Raw genomic sequence first — 19,088 nt, forward strand, 5'->3', positions numbered from 1 at the left:
GAGCAGGAATGTTTGTGGAGCGACAAATTACACATCAGAGCTTTATTTAACATTCTCTACATGGCTACAAGCGATGAACTATTAAGATGTCAAATAGAAGAGCAACGAAAGATGCAACACTGCATGCAGAAATGCTAAAAGTATAAGAGAAGCACAGGAAAGAGAGAGAGAGAAAAAGTGGTCTCTGCTTCGCTGTAGGAAGGGTAATTGGCTCTGTCCTATGCATTAGTGTTATACAGGTGCTCACATAGCTTCTTTCTATTGTGTGCTCATGTAGAATCCACATGACTGTGGCCCGTTTCCCTGTGTTGCTGTGGGCAACTATATTAACAATGTACTAATGCCCATTGTGCAATGGTATGCCACAAAGTTTTTTAATGGTTAAAAAGCACTACCACGGTAAGTTGTGTGTAGGTACATATCTGAGTGTGCTTAAATGTGTACATATACGTAGATAAGTTACTAAAACTTTTAGTAAACCAGCTGTTGTAATTTACAGTAAACAGCTGAATATTTGTTTTATAATAGATGCATTCATAGTTTCCCAGACATTATTACAGGGCTCGAGGTATTCCGGCTGATACCACGTGAAACGTTTGAGTGGTTAATTGTGTGATACATCAAATGGATCATCCTGTGGCCATCCTCTAAATATAAGACTTGAAACCATCAGAATCTTCATAAATAAGGAGGATAAAGTGGTTATTGGTGGATTTGTGTGTGACAATCTGTAACAAGGTATCTATATGACCATAATCTTCTTGCCGAGATAATGATGCTTGGAAAAGCCATCCGAAGCATTTTTGTCCATCATTCTACACTGAAAAAGATGATTCACAAGTGGATGACATTTAAGACAGTTGTCAGTCTTCTCAGAAGTGAACATCATGTTATGGCTTGTTTGGATGAGTTGCCAATAGAAACCAAAAGACATACTGTTTGCAAAGGTGTATCTGAACAAACCACATAAAAATAAATAAATATAAAGTAGAAATGTAATAGCTGGCTCAGATTTAAAGCTGTTGTTTGTCTGTCCCTAATCAAAAATAAATCTCTTTGCGTCTTGCTGCTCAATGCAGCAACTCTTTTGCTTTTTCACCCGTGTTTCTTTGCCTCTGTCTTTCTCTTTTTTCCTCTTCGGTTCTTCATCCTGCTTATAATTTCTTTTAGCAGTTGTAGTTGACATCTCCAAGCTCAAGCTAACTTTTAGCCAATCAGCATTTAATCAACATGTAACATCAGCTCAGAGGGATATGCTATGTTAGATTCAATGGAGAACCGCATGTCTGTTCATTTTGAGAAATATTCAGTCTTTTGGAGCTATGAGCACCACTAATGGTTACTTCCATAAATGTATAAAGGTGTTCGAAGGAACTTGGTGGTGGACCTGCATTCATTGTACTCAGGAATGTCATTTTCTCTCCTTAGCTTTTCAGTCTCAGCCCAATTGACCCCATTTCTTGCTTTGCTGTGGCCCACCCCTGCTACATACCGCCACTACTGGGTCATTGTCCTGATGATAAGTGCCACATCCTGCTGAGTGAAGTAGCCAAAAACATTAGTCCAGGACTGAATAGAGAATAGTCATCTGCACACAGACAGGCGGCTTGTCCAGACAATGGAAACCGTCTGAACTGGCTCTGATTAAATAGCTGGTGATTGAAGTTTCACTTCAGACGGGAGGGTAGCTACAGCTTTTTTTCCCCCAGAAGTAGAGGTCCAGCTTTGTGTTAAGTCTGCTCCCAGAGTTTGTTCTTTTTTGTTGTCGAGTAAACCCCTCTTTGCTTTTATCATCTTGTTTATCTTACCAGCACACTTGTACATCCACCACCACCACTTATTCTTATCACAATTTTTAATTAACCTTGGCACATCTTTTTAGATCTGGCCCTTGCTTCATTTTAATGGACATCAAGCTTGCTTAAAATACACTGACAACGCTGTAAGGCCAATACTGACTTTCACAAAAGTCATCTTCTTTTGGATTCTTGAATGCAAAACTGTCTTCCACATTGCACACCTGTCAAGAAAGCTCTAATGTTGGATGCAGTAAAATAAAACAGACAAGACACTTTACACATCAAAGCACCAATCAGTAAAAGCTTGGATATAACTTCATCTCACCAGGGTTTCTTCTCTTTCTGAATACTCCACACCACCACTCTCCACAGGCTAAAGGACCGTTTCAAAGCCTTTTCACAGCTGCTAGCCTATCTAGTATTCTACTGCCACGTGTTTCTCTGCCATTACTACCCGTATGATATGCCTGTGATCTCTCAAAGTTTGTGAACTTGTAGAAGTCAGTATTTAAATATGTGTTAGGCTTTTCTGTTTAAATTTCTGCACGCACCCATGTCTACAGTTTTTTTAAGCAGTTTTCCATCTTGGCCTGTCTGAGTTATACGTGATTGATGTGTAAAATTGGACTGCTTTTGCTCCCATACATTCCTGAGGCGGGAGATCTGAGTGAGTTTGGTGAGACACAAAGTGTTTCATGTTCTCGTAGGTTGGAGTCAAACCGAGTACTACACATGAAGGCGCTCACTAAAGGTTGTAAGAGATTGATCTGCTCTGTTTTGCGTTTTGTGAGTGTTATCTGTATTCTTGTGTGTGTGTTTGTTGCAGCAAGTGTTAAACGCGCTGTCTTTGTTGAATTGCCGTAGTGGTGGAAACAAATTTGGACGTCGAAGAGCGTTTGGTTTGCTGAAGAATTTCAGCTGCTTTTCCACCCTAATAATGAAGAGCTAGGCAACTATCAGCCAGAGGAGGAGTGCAAGTGTTACAAATGAAAAGTACAAAAATTGCACACATGCAAGCAGGCAGACAAGGAACTGGGCCATTATATACTGTATCTACCATGTGTGTGTGTGCTTTGTTTGAGCTTTGTGAAGGGATTTAGTACAAACACATCCCGTCACCGTGGGGACAATCTGCCCTCAATACAGAAGCTTTAGTGTAGAGGAGTTTAGATGTCGAGGGACTGTAGTTTGGAGCTGATTGACAGTTTTTGTAGGTTTGCTTCATGCATGGTAGAAAATGAAAATATCAGTTTGCAAGCTACACGGTACACTGTGACTGTCGTGGTCATAGTTAATGTTGCATGAGAGCGTGTCATGAAAGATTGACAGAGATCAGGGGAGAGGCTTTAAGGCATCTTAGACGGGGCACAGCTCAGAGGTCAGTTACTGACAGCTGGCGAGGGTTCTGCAGCCCCAAGTCCACCTCTCTAACCACTAGGACACCACTTTCGTTTTGAACATGTAAAAATAGTTATTTTTATTATGTGAAGCACGTTTTGCTACTTCTTGTATGAAAAGTACTTTATAAATAAAATCTGATTTGGTTTAATTAAACGTTAGCTCAAGTTTGATTTTAGAAAAACTGAAGTGGACCTAATGTATATAAAGATGCTCGGATCAACTGGCATTAATCTGTTATAATTAAGTTTTCATTGCCTCATGTGCTGTCATAAAAAGGAAAAGACCTTTGACCCTGCGAATTTTCAGTCATGGAAGATTCTCTCTATATCTTTGCTTTTTCTGTTGGTATGTAATTTTTCCACTGAGGGTTGTCAGCAAAATTGAAGGAGTGACTACAGCACACCCAAACTTAATCAGAGCACTGTCCTCCTACCCTTCCCTAAATCAGTGGAGGGACTCACCAGTCACCCCGTGGCAGATGGTACATCTTGGCTATGAAGCCTGAATAGATCTCCCAACTTTTCTTTAACTTCATGCTTCGATAAAATAGACAAACATAAGAAAATAGAGAAAATGGTTTTTTCCAAGCATTAAAGTACATTCATAAATAATAAAATAAAATCTCTGATTAGTGGTTAAACAGAAGCACCCTTAGGAAGGCGGCGTGAGTAATGACCACAGTACATGTTACTTTCAAATCAGAGCAGATTGATTCTGCTGCACTGGGAGCAATGTTTTCTCACTGCAAAGTGTCCAGACCTGCTCCAGGATGTATCTGCATTTGCAAAGAGCACCCTGAATGAAAAGGTTTTGTTTCATATACCTTCACATTCCTGTTTTTCCTTCCTTTTTAAATAATCTGTGCCTTAGCACTGTTTTTAGTGCAACAACGCTGAACTTTGAAATAAGAAACGATTATGGCAATGGGTTAAAACTTTTATGCAGAACAGTATAAATTCAGATGCCTTCATGTAAAACAGTTTGTATGGTAAGAAGGTCAGCATGTTTAAAGATAACTGTGTAAAAAGACAACTTCCACTTTATGGGTGCAACAAAAGCAGATTTGACTTCTGCACCAGTCAAATCTGCCTGCAGATGTAGTGGTTCTTATACGCTTGTACCAAAATGTTCCGACAACACCTGCTTTGCACAAAGATAACGGCGACTTCAAGCACAGAATTTTCAATTCTTCCCTCCTCCCATCTAGAACTTCCTCTCTTTACTCAGGGTTTGCAGATAGAAAGGTAGACACCTTCTCTGTTGAGTTGGTTTATTTTGATGTCCTGTGACTGTGTGACTGTTCTTATGCATAAGATTTTTAATAAACTCATGAGTGAATCCTGCTTATCGAAGCTCTTGGTAAAATTATTTTCACCATAGTAGTAATAAAGCAAGTGGCAAAGGGGGAAAAAGATTTTGATTGCATTTGGTAAAACATCTACTTTGTTATACCTTGGTGTTAATAGATGAAATGCTTCTGAGCAATCTAAAAATTAGGTGGTGAAAAGCTTTTACCATTTTCAAGGGACCTGGCAAAAGCTGAACACAAACATCAAATAAATGACACTGAAAAGAAAACACCTACACACACATTCACATTTGTTGTGACAGAAAAAAACTTTTTATTGATTGTGTTTGTCCCTGACCATTCCCACCATTTGTATCTGATTACTTTTTTTCTTTTCATATTTTCTTTTTACCCTGTATTCGCATGAGGCTCTTTTCACAGTGTAACTGGTCAGCATAATAGGTTTTCCACATGTGAAGGTCAGGTTTTCATCTCTACTGCTGTTACATAGGTGAAATTTAAATGACATATATCTGCATTGTGCTCATTTATTTGCTTTCACAAAACAAACATTTGATATATTGAGGGAAGAATTTTAAATTGAATTAAAACCTTTTTCCAGGTTTCTTGCTTTACAGTGTACCACGCATGCTAAGGCTCCCTGAATGTGTTTTGTGGTGACATATCAAACTAAGAGTCTTCACAGCATGCTAGTTTCTCCTTTTCTTTGCCTCCCGATGGTTGTGCATTCCTAACTTTTTTGTACTCTGTGCTGACTTTTGGCAATTTACCAATAACTACCACACTTTGCAGAGTATTATTTAGTCTCTTTCCCTTTGTCTTACAGTATCTCTTTTTTTTCATCCTCTTCTTTTTTTCAGAGAATGATGAGACAGGTGTGATGGATAGTTTGCTGGAAGCCCTGCAGTCAGGAGCTGCATTCAGAGATCGCAGGAAGAGAGTGCCAAGACCCAGAGGTTAGTCTTATATTCCCCTTTTATACACTAACAAAGATATGCACATCGACTTGTACTCATGTTGTGAGCAATGTTGTAGTTCCTGTCAGACTCTCAAAAAAAAAATCAATGATTAAATAGCTCTGGTTCTACCTTGCTGGTTTGATATATTTTTCTTTTGTTTTGATTTGAAACTGTGAGTGATTGATTGTATTCTCAGCTCTCTGTGCCATGGCTCCATATACTCATCCTCAGTCACTTGCAAAATACCCTGTTTGTTGTTTGCACACATGCTTGGTAGACGCATAATACCAGTGAATCCTCGGCCTGACTTCACTGCTACAACTGTTTGATGTTCGGATCTCAGCTGTAGTTTTTTCTGGCAGCATCAGATCCAAATAGAGGGATTAATAAACTATAAGAACAAACATGTGTTTTGATTGCAGGAATGTATTTGTAGATGATTTGAGTGGATTGCTAATTTAACACTAGGCACAGCTGGGCTCCAAAAAACAACATTTTCTTGTGGAAAAACTACCTCACAGCTTTTCCTTAGTTGGTGAATGCCTCTTAATGTTTTTGGTCTCAGTATTGTATGCGTTAGCATTATTTGTCCACTGCCCTTCCTACAGATAACCAGCAGCAGATGATCAGCCCCAGCTCCTTCCGCCAGGTTCTCAGGCCAGTTAACCACGGTAAAACCAAAAATCAAAACCAGTACAGCTAAAGCCTCAAGCATGCTCCGCTCTGTCTTCTCTAAGTCTGCTGTCAGAAATCAGCGTTAAGAAAGTCTTCTACGTGTTTTAATGCAAAATCCCCTTTGGTGGTACCTAAGCTTAGCATTTTTCTGTGTTCAGAAATCTTTTCAGCCATCGCTTTTCCTTTTCTTTGTCTCTTTTTGACCTTGTGTGTTTTTTCTAAAAGTGAAAGACCATTGATCAAACAGTTTGAGACCGCCTCATGAGAGGCAGTGGTGAGATTCTCTCAAAGAAGTGTGTGGGCAGCTCTGAACTGTTCAGTAACTGCAGCATTTTGAGTTCGATGCTTTATAATGCAGCTGGGATCTTTCACATTCTTTCACTCTAAACTTGCATGATGTTTTTTTCTTTGTATTTTTCACATTTTTTTAAGAGTGAGAAAAGGCTGTGACATAAATTGCATATAAGCCACTTGTTCCTTAGAAGTTTTATGCTGATCTTTTCATTTTAAAGGGCTCATTCCTGAGAATGTAGCTTGAAAGAAGTGTTAATTACACTAAATGAAATTGTCTTATATTACTCAAGCTTGTAAACAGAAATTGTGCAATCTGTCGATGAGCATCTCTTGTCAAAGATTTTGTTAGAGCAATTCACTGAGGCGGTTAAGAAATTATCCTGTTACCTTATTACCTCTTATTACTTGTAATTGGAAGTCCTAGTGGGCTGGGTGCAAACACACAAGAATAAAATTATTCAAGCTCAATCCACCCACATCATTGATGCCGATGATAAAGGGCCTTGCGCCGTTGTTGTGCTATGGCATATCTAGAATTAGATTGGAAAGGGACGAGGTTGAGGGATGTATGTGGGGTGGGAGGAAAGAGATGGATAGATGTAGCTGTAACATTAGAAATGGAGAGAAATGGTGTGAGGAAGAAGGAGAGAGACACTTGGTAAAGATCAAAGAATAATGTGGGAGAAAAAGATTGGACTCAGATGCCTCTTGTCTGTGTGCCTGAGTAATTCATTGACTTTAAGAAAGAACAAGGCAGAGATGTGTTGTATTAAAGGGGTCTTAGAGTACAAAAAAAAAATGGAGTGCATCCTGAAACAGATCTTCTGCTCACTTTCTTTGCTGTAAAATGACCCCAATGAATGTTGTTCAGGTAAGAAGATACTGCAAGGTCACTACCCAGACTGCCCCCTGCCGGCCATTTCAGACATGTCCTGTTTGTCTAATAAAGCTTAAAGCTTTCGCCTGTCACTGTAGGCATCATACTCACTGCCAGCCTCCCAGAGCTAACACAGCTAATTACTTTTCTCTGCCCAGCCCCAGCACCAGCTCAGCCCTCTCAGTGCCCATTCATCTTAATTTCCCCCTCTCTGCCATCTGCCTCCTAAATAACACTCCTCCTCATTTCCCTACCATCCCATATCCCTGCTGTCTTCTTCTATACTCTCATGGCCAGGCAATGGCCCTCCCCATACATAATTGCCTGTTATTGGTATGAAGTCTCCTCTGCTCTGGCCTCAACCCTTCTCCCTAGTTTCCTTTCTCTCCTTTACTCCTGTGGAGATTCAAGCATTTATTGCCCTGGGTTTCGTTGCTGGAGTGAGAGAAACAACAGGATCCTCTTCGTTTAGTTGGGTGGTTATGAAGTTTAGTCTTAAACAGCTTTTGTCCACTTTCTTACCACCATGTTTTAAATACCCTTTAATAACAGATCTCAGCAGTTTTGCAGAATATCAGTGGAGCAGCAATGAGAATTAAAACAGAAACATCTGTGTCAGAAGTTGATGTAGTTAGTGATGAGGGGATTTAAAGGGTTAGTCTGAACATGCATGGTGCCATTAAGTCTTTATACCAAGGGGAGTGGCAAGTGCTCAAGTATGTCTGTTGTCCATACACACACATCAGATGGCTGATATCGGTGCTTTCTATCAGGCTGTTATGAGAATGTGGAGTAGTTTGATTGTGGCGCCAGTGCTTTGTAGGCATGATGATTCTGATTGCCACACAATAGAAAATAGGATTATAAGATGCCTCGCAGTTCACTCCACCATTACACAACTGGGTTGACATTGTTCTCTCAGTTTCTGGCATTTCTTCAGCTTCCGCTGTCTCATGTCTCCTCTTCAGGCCTACCCTTTAAGTGGCTCAGCGCACTTCAACATGAGCCTGCAGCAAAGGTCTTTAGCTTGGTTTGCAGTCTCTGTCAGCACATGTGCACACATACACATAAAAGCACACAGACCCACCCGCCGACTTTAAGGGATGAAGGTAAGCAGGCTTTTCGGTGGCTGTGGCCTGGGTTAGGATAAGGCCGTAGGGCTCTGGGGCTTCTCAACACTCTAAATTGGATTGGACTTCACAGAATGACAGATCGATGGCGGTTAGCCACACAGGTGTAAGATCCTTACTGAATCTATATAGCTGCTATAGCTTTTTAACTGTGTCCCTCTGAAAACATCTCTCCAGGCAGTGTCTGGTTATTTTAGCCCTCTTTGCAAGGTTTCATCACAACTTTGCAGTCTCCCCAGTTGGTTGTATGTATGTAGACTTTGAAGGGAGTCCAACAGCTACACTTTCTTTTTCCTCTGCTGTAAGTGACAAAGAGGAAATTCCTCAACGTGTGAAAACACAGCACAAGCATTAAGATTGTGTGTTCCGGCTACATTGCCCTTGTCTTGGTTTGATCTATTATGTGGAGTGAGGGGAGGTAGATTTCCCTATGTTTTAAGAACAGCTACTTCAGATGTATTTAATGACCCCTGACACCTAACAATTATCATAAGCAATATAACTCAGAGCTTGAGCTTGAAATTAATTTAAAGGTCACATCACAAAGTCCATGAACTCCGTTACCAAATAGAGACAGGAGTTATTTTACCTTATTTCAAGTTGAAAGCTTTTTTTTTGTCTTAACACTAAAAGCAAGTCTTTTGTTATTGAAGATGATAGGTACCATATTTGCCAAGTTAACTCTATGACCCCGTTTTCGCTGAATTTATGTCTTTTTTTTCTAATGTTAACTCCAGGGTTTATGCTAGCTGGTATTCAGTGGAGGCTTTAAATGGCTTGGGTGAAGGTGCAAATGGAAGCAGAAGATGACTAATGGGCTTAATCTAAGGCTCGACTCAGTGTCTTTCTAGGGATCTGCTACAGAAAATCACACAAACAAATTTGTTAAGAAGGTGAAGTTAAAAAAGAATTAAGAAACAGAAGTTTGTTTTGTTCCAACTTTGTGTGTTCTCTATGCTCGACGTACTTCACTGTGCAGCCACTGTAGCTAGCTGAGGCTGGGATCCTCCCATGGAAGCTGCTGTTTGATGCTCACCTTTTTGATTTGGCCTCTGTGATGTGTGGATTCCACTGCGAACTAACTGTATCCTGCAGATTGCATTTGTGCTTTTTTATTCATCTTTCACATTTCTGTCTCTTCATATCATTGTCAATTATGTGAGAGCTTCCCATACCTCCAAACTTTGAGTCTTACTCTTTACTTTTTGACTTTGTTTTGTCTTCACTTCATCTCCTCCATTGTCTTGCTACTTTCCCTCAGACTTGACATAAGCAGAAAAGAAGCAGTTATTAAATCATTTCAGTAAGAGGACTACACACTCTTCTTTTCTTCTATTTCAGTTGATGAAAGACGTCATGGTTTCAAACGTGTAACTGCAGAAGTTGCTGATTTATCTACATTTGGTCATAATACATCATCCGCACATCACATGCAGCCTGTGCGCTTTTCATTAAAGTGACAGATGATCGCCAAGAAGCTTCTTTTACTCGAACCGTGCTCAGCCTCACACTTTCACACATACCTGTGCAAAGCTCAATCATTCATGCATAGGAATCATCAGCTTAAACCCTTTGTTTGATTCTCTTACACACACATGTTGAAGGCCATTTGTGGGTCGGGGGCATTAGCTTTGTCTTTCTCTTGGACAGGTGTCCTGCTCTTGTTTTTATGTCTGCTCAGAGTCAAAAAGTCCCTCTTATTAGCATATTTGATTTCTGTTTGACATGTTTACCTCTTCTTGTAGACAAAGGTATGTCCAGATGGGGAAAAATGCACCTTGACCTGCTTTCGTCCGTCTCTTTATCTGTCCACTGGAAAACCTGCATTTGATATGGTTGCATGTTTAAGCCGGTGCACACATCCAACGAACAGATGGAGCAAAGGGCACCTTAACAAAGCGGTTGATGTAATTAGGTTTAGCCTCTTGCTCTTAGACTTGTGGAATAATAATTGAGGCTTGTAGAGAGAAATGATGGAAAGATTTTTTTTAACCTTTGTTCAGGTCTTGATGTGAACTCTCTTTTTCTAAAATGCCCAACAGCGTGCTTACACCGTCACACTTTTTTTCACATGGAAACCGCTCATTATAATTCAGCTTGATCTGCTTGCAATTTAACATTTCTTTTTGAGCTGCTTTTTAATTGTCCCATATTTATTCTGATAATTAAAGCAGCAAATTCCAAACTTAATCCGTTTTTTAATATTAATTTAAAGGCAGCAAAATGGCAAATATACTTGCAAAGGCACCACACTCCCCACGCGTAATTGACAGTGGTTTAGATTATGGTTTTCTATACACCACATCATGCTCATTGTGATCATAATGCTGTTTGTCGCTTGTGCTACTTCAAAACCAAGGACATAGTTAATGAAAAATGGCTTGTAATGGCTCCCACTTGGTTTACTGTTTATATGATTATGATCTGCATTCTGTGTTTTCAGATGTTTCCAATTGAAGCGTGCAGAATTTCAATGCATGCAAATGTGAAGTTATGTTAAAAATTATATTATTATACAGCGTGTTATGTAATCTGTTATACAGAATGGCAAATGATAAGGAAATGAATTATTGTGCCACATATTCTGTTGACTGACTGGAGGGGTCAATGTAAAGGATGTTAGCAGAGTGGACATGCATCCATGCACAGACACAGACACCGAGCTTCCTCTGTTCGCACTCAGCCCTACATAGAAAGCAGATGATAACAAACACCTCAGCACTCTGCTCCATGTCTCTCAGCTGCACATCCCCACGATTTTAGCCAAGTCCTAAGCCGATCAGGCTTCTCAGATATCCACTTTTAGCTGGATTATGAGAAAGCTAGGCTGTAATAAAGGCTGTGAGTCGTGAAATAGAAAGTGGTGTTCAGCATGTTGAGCCAAGGACCCTAATCAGTCCATTCACACCAGCTCAGGCCACAAGCAGCAGGTGAAGCTGCTAATGTGGGATTGCTATTCAGCAGGCTTCTAATATCCTCTTTCTTTTCTTCTCACATATACACTACCAGTCAAAAGTTTGGACTCACTTTCCCATTGGATTTATTTGCTAGCGTTTGTCTTGCAGCTTTAATGAACATCTTGTTTGAGAAGTACAGAGGCAGCAAAACTAATTGACAAAACTTTGGATTTGGTCTAACTGTCCACATTTTAGTAGTAGGTGATGAAATTTCATTTTTTCACATATTTGCTTTTTCTTTGTCCTCTTCCTATACTCCTTTTCCACATGAACCTGTTATTTACATTGTGTGAGACCAGACTCTTGCATAGTCCTCTAGTTATTAATGAAGTAAGAAATTAAGTCATTTTCACCATGGCTTTGTGCTAATTAAATTTTACAGCAGCCTTATCGCTCCAGCCACACACATTTCAGGTCCTCCCACATTAACCAATGCCAGCAGCTATATCATACTGCCGTCAGGGAGCGAAAAAGCTCAGGAGATAATAATATGAACTTATGTTGTTTTTGGGAGGAGAATGAGCATTATCATGCCTTCATATCTGTGCCCTTTATGTAAAGTGGTGCTTAGGTTTTGTCACTGTGATTAACACCTTTGGTGAATTGCTATTAAAAGTGCTATATAAATAACATTTTCTGTCATTTCGACCTTCATGTGCTCAAGCTGTGCATTATTTAATTTGCTTCTTAGTAGGCTAGTTCTCTGGTTTTATGCTTTAGACTACATTGGTTAGGCTAGGTCCACACATAAAGATTATTGGGCTGTTTTTGTCCCCTTTTGTTTTTGCCCCTTCCCGACCAAGGACGGCAAACGCCTGATCATCTTACGTCTTATAAGATTTTCCTATAAAATTATCATTTGGTCTGAGGTGTGTTACAAGCAAATTTGTCCCGACAATTGACTCCACAATGGGATGACAATCGGATATATTGGACCTGTTCAATATTTACGACCAAAAGTCTTTGTGTGTGTGGAAAGCAGACAACTCCTGAGTTGTGACTGTGGGTGGTGACGTGGATCAGAATGTAGCCAATCAGAGAGCGAGCTGACTGGGGAGCAAGGAGGGATATAAAGTCCGTGTTCACACTGTCTCCAGTCTGTAATTTTTTTTTTTTTTCAGTTCTAGCTTTTTCTGTTAACAATAACCACAAGACAACCATCATCTCCTTGTCTTTTATGTTATCTGCCATGTTCAGTTGTTGCCATAGTTCTTCATTTTTCTGGTTGTTGCTATGTTTTTTCTTCTTTGTTTTTGTTAGATCACGTTTGATCACGTAGGATTTCTGGCTCGGAGGACTAGACTCTAGATCGGTTGCAGGACATCGTTAACGTTTGCGTTGTTCTGTAATGAGATTATCGCAGCTCACCACACACACTATGATCAAAACTGTTATGCCTGAATTTTTTTATCTTCATGTGTGAGGTCTCGAACAGATAACAAATCTCACCAGATTAAAAAAAAATCTTTGTAAAACTGGTAAAACTGTGGTGGTTAGCTGAAAAAGCCACTTCTCTGTTTGTATAGCTGCTATTAAGTTTACCTGAAAGGAGGAATTATTAGAAATTGAAACCATCTTCCTGCAATAGCCAATCCATAGTTATGCATTCTCTAGTAAAAAGAGATATCAGGGCTCCTGTAGCAGAAGATTCTCTAGACCACTTGAGTGTGTTGATAAAATGATCACATTATTCCAAAACTGCCTCATGCTGGCTGTCATTTCTGCTGCCACTCCACCCGCTTTGCATCTCTTCACTGATCCAGAAGCTCTTAGTGCAGCGACGGGAAATTCCATGCCGGCAGAGCGGGAAGGCCAACCCTGAGGCTGCAAAATGTTTGATGCCGGATCCCCCTTTGAGAGTGTGATTTTGGCTTTTTGCTGATCTGCTGTTATACCACCCTTTCATTTCCATACTCTCACTCATTCACATGTTTAACCCTGTACAGCCACATGTATTCACTTTAACACGCACACATTTGTGCACACTCAGCTTTGAGGCTTGGGGCTCTGGCCTCTGGTCTAAAGAGCTTCATTAGTTTGGCACTGTCTTTGATTAGCGTCCTCAGGGGTGCAAATTAGCAAACAAGCTGAAGTGATCTTATGAAGAAATACTCTCTCTGGGATTTCTGCAGATATATGAACACTTCAGAAGCATTTCATTTTCTCTGCCATTCAGGACATGACAGTTTGACCTTAAAGTCAGAGTAAAGCAGAGAGAAATATTCATTTTAAGTTCATCCTATCACAGAAAAATATGTTGTTAGCCACCCAGCCGAACGGGAGTGATAGAACCAGTCAGCAAGTTCATTAAATAAGGTTGGAAATCATTCAAAAATGAGCAGTGTTCTTGGCTGAGATGCCGTGGATGTGCCCACTGAGGATGCTGATTGACGGATCTTAGACTTAGCTTAAAGGCAGCACACAAATGGAGCATCCAGAACTGAATTTGTTTTAGCTGAAAAACTGCTTGGATTTTAAATTGCCAAATGCATACAGAAGATATGAAATATTTCAGTCTCTTCCCTGCTGCAGAATTAGCCATTTACATTGTTGAATTGTGCACCTCACACTATGACTGAGGACATTTCCTGCTAACAGTGCCGCTGAGATCTCTGCGCAGTGTTAGCATGCTAGCGAGAAAGAATGACAGTCAACCACATAAGTAGCAAGGGTAGCTTGGAGCTTATGAAGCTAATGCATTTTACAATGTTGTGTCTGGGCAGGGTCATCTTAAATACCCTTCTTTTGTGAGTCGATTAAAAATCTCTGACTCAGTCAAAAAATCCTTAGCAAAATGACTGAAACCATTTTACACTTTAATTCTACAAGTTAGTACAAATTTGGTTTTTGTGTTTAGTATATTGTCAGCTGTTGGTGTTTTCTTGCAAACCTTTGATATTTCCTTTACTCTGACTAGATATCAAGTTCCACCAAAGAGATTAAGTGAGAATCTTCTAAAAGGAGAAATAAAAAAAAACTCTGGCATTGAAATTGTATATGATTAGCAGAGATGACATGCTGTGGTGATAATGTTAAGTTGTTCAATCTAAAATGAAAAATATTTTATCCCATAGGGAAATTGAAAAATGAAATATTACAGCTGATTATTTCATTAACTGTAAAATGTCTGCATGTTATATTGATTAAAAAAAACAACAACAACAAAAAAACTAAAGTTAGCACAAGAATGGCAAAAAGAAAAACCAAATAATCTAACTATCTAAATCTGTTCCACATCCCCGAGAGGAGGAGAGGCAGGACTATTTAACAACTTAGAAAATACAATTTCTCAATAGAATTCAACTACATAGCATAATTGAGAGATTGTGAGTGGAGGAATCCCTGTATGTGAACACATCTGAGACTTCTGCACTTTGACCATTGCACACAAACATCTTTGAGGTATATAGATCTCATACCTGACCAATAGAAGCTTTTGTGTAATGCTTGGTGACTTCTCCTCCTCTTTGGCATCTTTGTTTTTTGGCATACCACAGGTTCTATACTCAGCCCTCTTTTATTCTCATTTTAAATGTTGCCACTTGGTTCAGTTATTGCCAGGCACAACTTAGCATTTCACTGCAGATGACACTCTGCTTTATCTCCCAGTGTCAACAGGATGTGGTGATTTAGTGAGATCATTGGCTGCCTGTATCACTGACATTAACCAGTGGTTGCACCACAATTTCCTTTACATAAATGAGGACAAAACCGAGTATATTTCATTCGGTGTTCCTAGAACTACCGATCTTAGTGCACTGACTTCTAGACTCAGACCTACTGTGAAAGATCTTGGGGTCATCTTTGATAATTTCCAATTTGAAAAACAAAAAGACGGCGTCGATATATCGGCGAAAATATCGGTCGATATATCGACCAGCCGATGTTTCAGTATTTTGTCTTTGACTTACTGCATTCTCCTGTAATTGTATAGTTTAAAGTTTGGGTTTTGAAAACAATTGCTTGCTTCTAGTTGTGAATGTGTTATTTCACTTCCTGAGTCAAGGCCTTAATGTGAGGAGATGTAGAGTGTGGATGTGCATTGTCCATGACTGTTGTTCATTCAGGTGAAAATTCCTGGTGCAGCTGCCTGCTCTGTAATAACCATACTTGACATTTCTCTCTCCTTCAGCCTGTGGAGACTAGTGCATGCTTTCCATTCCAGTTGAACCCATTAAGGCTTTCTCTTCTGTATTGCATCCACTGGCCTGTCCTTTGGCAGGGCCCTTCTGAATGTCAAAACTCACCATTTAGCATCACAATAAAGCAGATAGATACTGGACAGAGAAGTAAGGAAAGGAAACTGGCAAAGGGCATGAACAAAAAGATTATTTTAATAAAAAAGCTGCCATGGTTTCTACAAGGTAACACTATACAGACTTTTTTTTTTCTTTCTCCCCATATATCAGTTTTTTCTTTTGACATGTCACTGAACTTTAAAAAAATTCTCACACCTCTATAGACACCATTAAAACTGGTTGAAAACAGCTATTTACATTTGTGGTGAAGTAGTTGTGACATCTTTTGTAACATTGGGTAATAAAAGATCCTAATGTTATCCTTGATCTGCAGCTTAGGATTTAGATTTTTTTTTCTTTTAAAGAGTAATTCTTTAAGTACTTTTGCTTGTTCTTTTTATTCATTTAAAATCTTCACTCTGTATTGTGTTTGTTGTCCAAGAATGAATTGCAACTTCTAGCCAAGCTTTTACAGTCAGTGTGATTCAGTTAGTTTAAAACCTAGTTTTCCATGTTTGTTTGAAACAATTAACCTGATTCTTTCATGAAATGAAATGAAGCATGTGTTAAAATTTCCTTCTCCAAGCTTCATAGTAGTTCATTTCCATCCAGTGTTCCAGATGTAGTACATACTGCAGGATGCCAAGCATTACCAAAGAGGTTATGTTAATTATCTGTTGTTATTCAAAAAATAACCTAGTGGCAAAATGGGTCTGAATATAATAACAAATTTAAAAGAAAAGTTAATAAACAGAATATAATTTGGTCATTTTAAAATTAAATATCCTTTGTGAAACTTAATGACCGATCAGTGACAAGTTTCAGTCTGAATACATGTCTTTATAAAAACAAATGATTGTGCCCAATAGACTTGATGATTGTTTTAGTTTTCAGGCTGTGGCATCTGTGACTATCCTTGATTTGTACACAAACTTGATTATTTTTCTGAATGGGGAGATAATCAGCCTTGTTAGTTTGAATGAATATTAAAGTGTTGACCAAATAAGCAATAGACTGCCAAAATATATTTCATAATTAGTTCTGTGCTAATCCACACAGACTGGTGCACATACTCTCACACATTCAGCATCTGGAACATCTCCCGTCAAGTAGAATTATTCTTAACATTTACTTTCATATAATTTCACAATGGACTACTAAAATGTGTAATGGCAAATTGCTTATTTGCCTTTCTTAATATGGCGAAAAATGCAGAGCAGGGAGTGTCACCATACATTTGACTCCATTAGATTTAACTTTTTTTGTGTGCCTCATTATCCTCACTTTGTGTTTCCTCTATAAAGCTTTGTCTTACATTGTTACACACAGAGATGAGATGCTGCTTGTAAATGGTGCCAGGGCTGAGTCATTTGATTTTTCTGCAAAAGCATAGATGAACACAACATCTAAATGTAGCTGTTTCCTGCTTAGGTTTGATCTTTTAGCTATTGCAAATTTTTAAAATGTAACTCTTCAATTTAATGCCCCCAATTTATCACTTACGACTACATAAAATGTGTGATAAATTATTTATATCCAGCTAAAATATAATTGTTAGCAGATATGTGTTTTATTAATTTAATAACAGCCTTTGCTCCAACTCACTGTTGAGTCTTCTATGTAAAGCAAAAGTCTGGTGGGTATAATCATACGATTACAACTTGGTCATATATAATGTAGCTGTACCCATGTAAGCTAAGATGCCACGGGATAAGTTATAATTCTCTGGTAGTGTACTATACTACTACTACTTTTCTGTACTAGTACTCATCAAATCCATCTCATTTCATAAACCACTGGCCATGAGTTTGAAAATGTAGTTAACATTTAGATGAAATAAATGGGAATTGGTTAATAACTAGTGATGTCTGTCTTTTTTATTAATTTGTTTTTTAAATCAAATTCTAAACGCTAAAACCAGTGTCTATGTATGTGAGTCTATCTATCTATCTATCTATCTATCTATCTATCTGTCTATCTGTCTATCTGTCTATCTGTCTGTCTGTCTGTCTGTCTGTCTGTCTGTCTAATGTGGGAGTGTAAATTCTCTCTGGGTATCTTTTAACACTTATATAAGGCATGACTTTATTAGAAGTGTTTTTCTTAGTGCTAGGTTAGACTACAGGATCGTTTGTGTACATGCTTGTGTGTTTGAAGCGTGTCTAACAGTAACTCAACAGCGTGGCAAAGCTTATGCACAACAAACCGACCACAAAACATGATTACACTGTTGCTGTTCTTATTCTGCCCATTTGCCTCTGTTGAGCTACATCAGTCATTGAAAGAAAAGGGATGTCTTGGGGTGCCGTCCTGTTAACCGGTGGCTATGTTGCTCTGGACGGTCGTTGATGAGCCAGGCGGGAATGCGCTGTACAGTCTCCGCTGCCAGGAAGTTCAGGAAAGCTCTTCTGACCTTGCTTTGTTTGAAGAAAGTATGTGTTTACCTTGAAAACCACCAACCAGGCTAGAAATCTGGCTGTATTGATGGACTCAGACCTTAATTTTAAAAAAACACATTAAGGGAATCACAAAGTCAGCCTATTATCACCTTAAGAATATATTGAGGGTAAAAGATCTGATGTGTCAGCAGGAGCTGGAAAAACTAGTCAATGCTTTCATCCAAATTCAGCCACAACACACAAGTAAGTGTTTAAAGGAATGGATTTATTCAAAATAAGTTTAAGAATAGTGCTTGGCAGAGGACTCCATGGGTGGCAGTCTGATCATAGGGGAAAGAAAATGTTGACATTGAATGACATTCCACAGTTAAAGTACCACTCCAAGATCCAGAAACATAGTTGATAAACAGGCGGTGGTCAAACGCAGGAGGACAGATAACAGGATACTTAGGATTAGGCAAGAATTGATGGTCAAGAGTCAGAGCATGGGTCGATGTCCAGATATCCAGAAGGCAGAAGAGGTTCATTGTAGACAAGGCAAGGTCAGAATAATCCAGGGACGTGAACTTAGTCGGCAACTTGGACATCCAAAAAGCATATTAAAAGAACACTGGACATTTACTAGAATAAGACTGTCGATAATCTGGCAAAGAGGCAGGACTGGAGAGGGCTAAAGTAGTGCTGCACACAGGTGAGGCAGGAGAAACCATGAGCTAGGGCTGGGCGATTAATCGATAAAATCGATAAATCGAATTTTCCATTTCTGGAGATTAATTTTTTTGAAAATCGGGATTTTTTTCCATAGTTACTTAGCAGCAGACTTAGCCCTCCCTCCACACCAGAACGGTGTTTGACAGATTTTCAGTAAAGTAACCCTTTACTTACGCCTGGGATTTAGCTGTGTTTATAACTGCAGTGAGAAATGCTGCTCTCTGAGATGCAGAAATCAACTTAACCCACAAACACTAGTTAAGAGACAACCTTCATCAGGGGAATTATTTCTGCAGTGGATCCTGTATGATAAGGGTCCAGATGGAAAGAGATCACGGA

At 39.2% G+C, this 19,088-nt stretch overlaps 1 protein-coding gene across 5 annotated transcripts in view; it reads left to right on the plus strand.

Moving 5' to 3' along the window:
- The window catches only part of LOC121644020 (protein diaphanous homolog 3-like), a 176,922-nt gene that overhangs the window by 114,940 nt on the left and 42,894 nt on the right, over positions 1 to 19,088 (plus strand). For 4 of the 5 annotated variants that reach the window (XM_041991717.1, XM_041991724.1, XM_041991730.1 and 1 more), the window contains 2 exons: positions 5,370 to 5,465; positions 6,077 to 6,139. In XM_041991717.1, coding sequence (XP_041847651.1) covers positions 5,370 to 5,465; positions 6,077 to 6,139 — 159 coding nt within the window. The remainder of the gene's footprint in view (positions 1 to 5,369; positions 5,466 to 6,076; positions 6,140 to 19,088) is intronic. The other variant, XM_041991738.1, reaches the window with a different exon arrangement.

The sequence above is a fragment of the Melanotaenia boesemani genome, chromosome 1 (genome assembly GCF_017639745.1).
Source record: "Melanotaenia boesemani isolate fMelBoe1 chromosome 1, fMelBoe1.pri, whole genome shotgun sequence".
Classification (NCBI taxonomy): Eukaryota; Metazoa; Chordata; class Actinopteri; order Atheriniformes; family Melanotaeniidae; genus Melanotaenia; species Melanotaenia boesemani.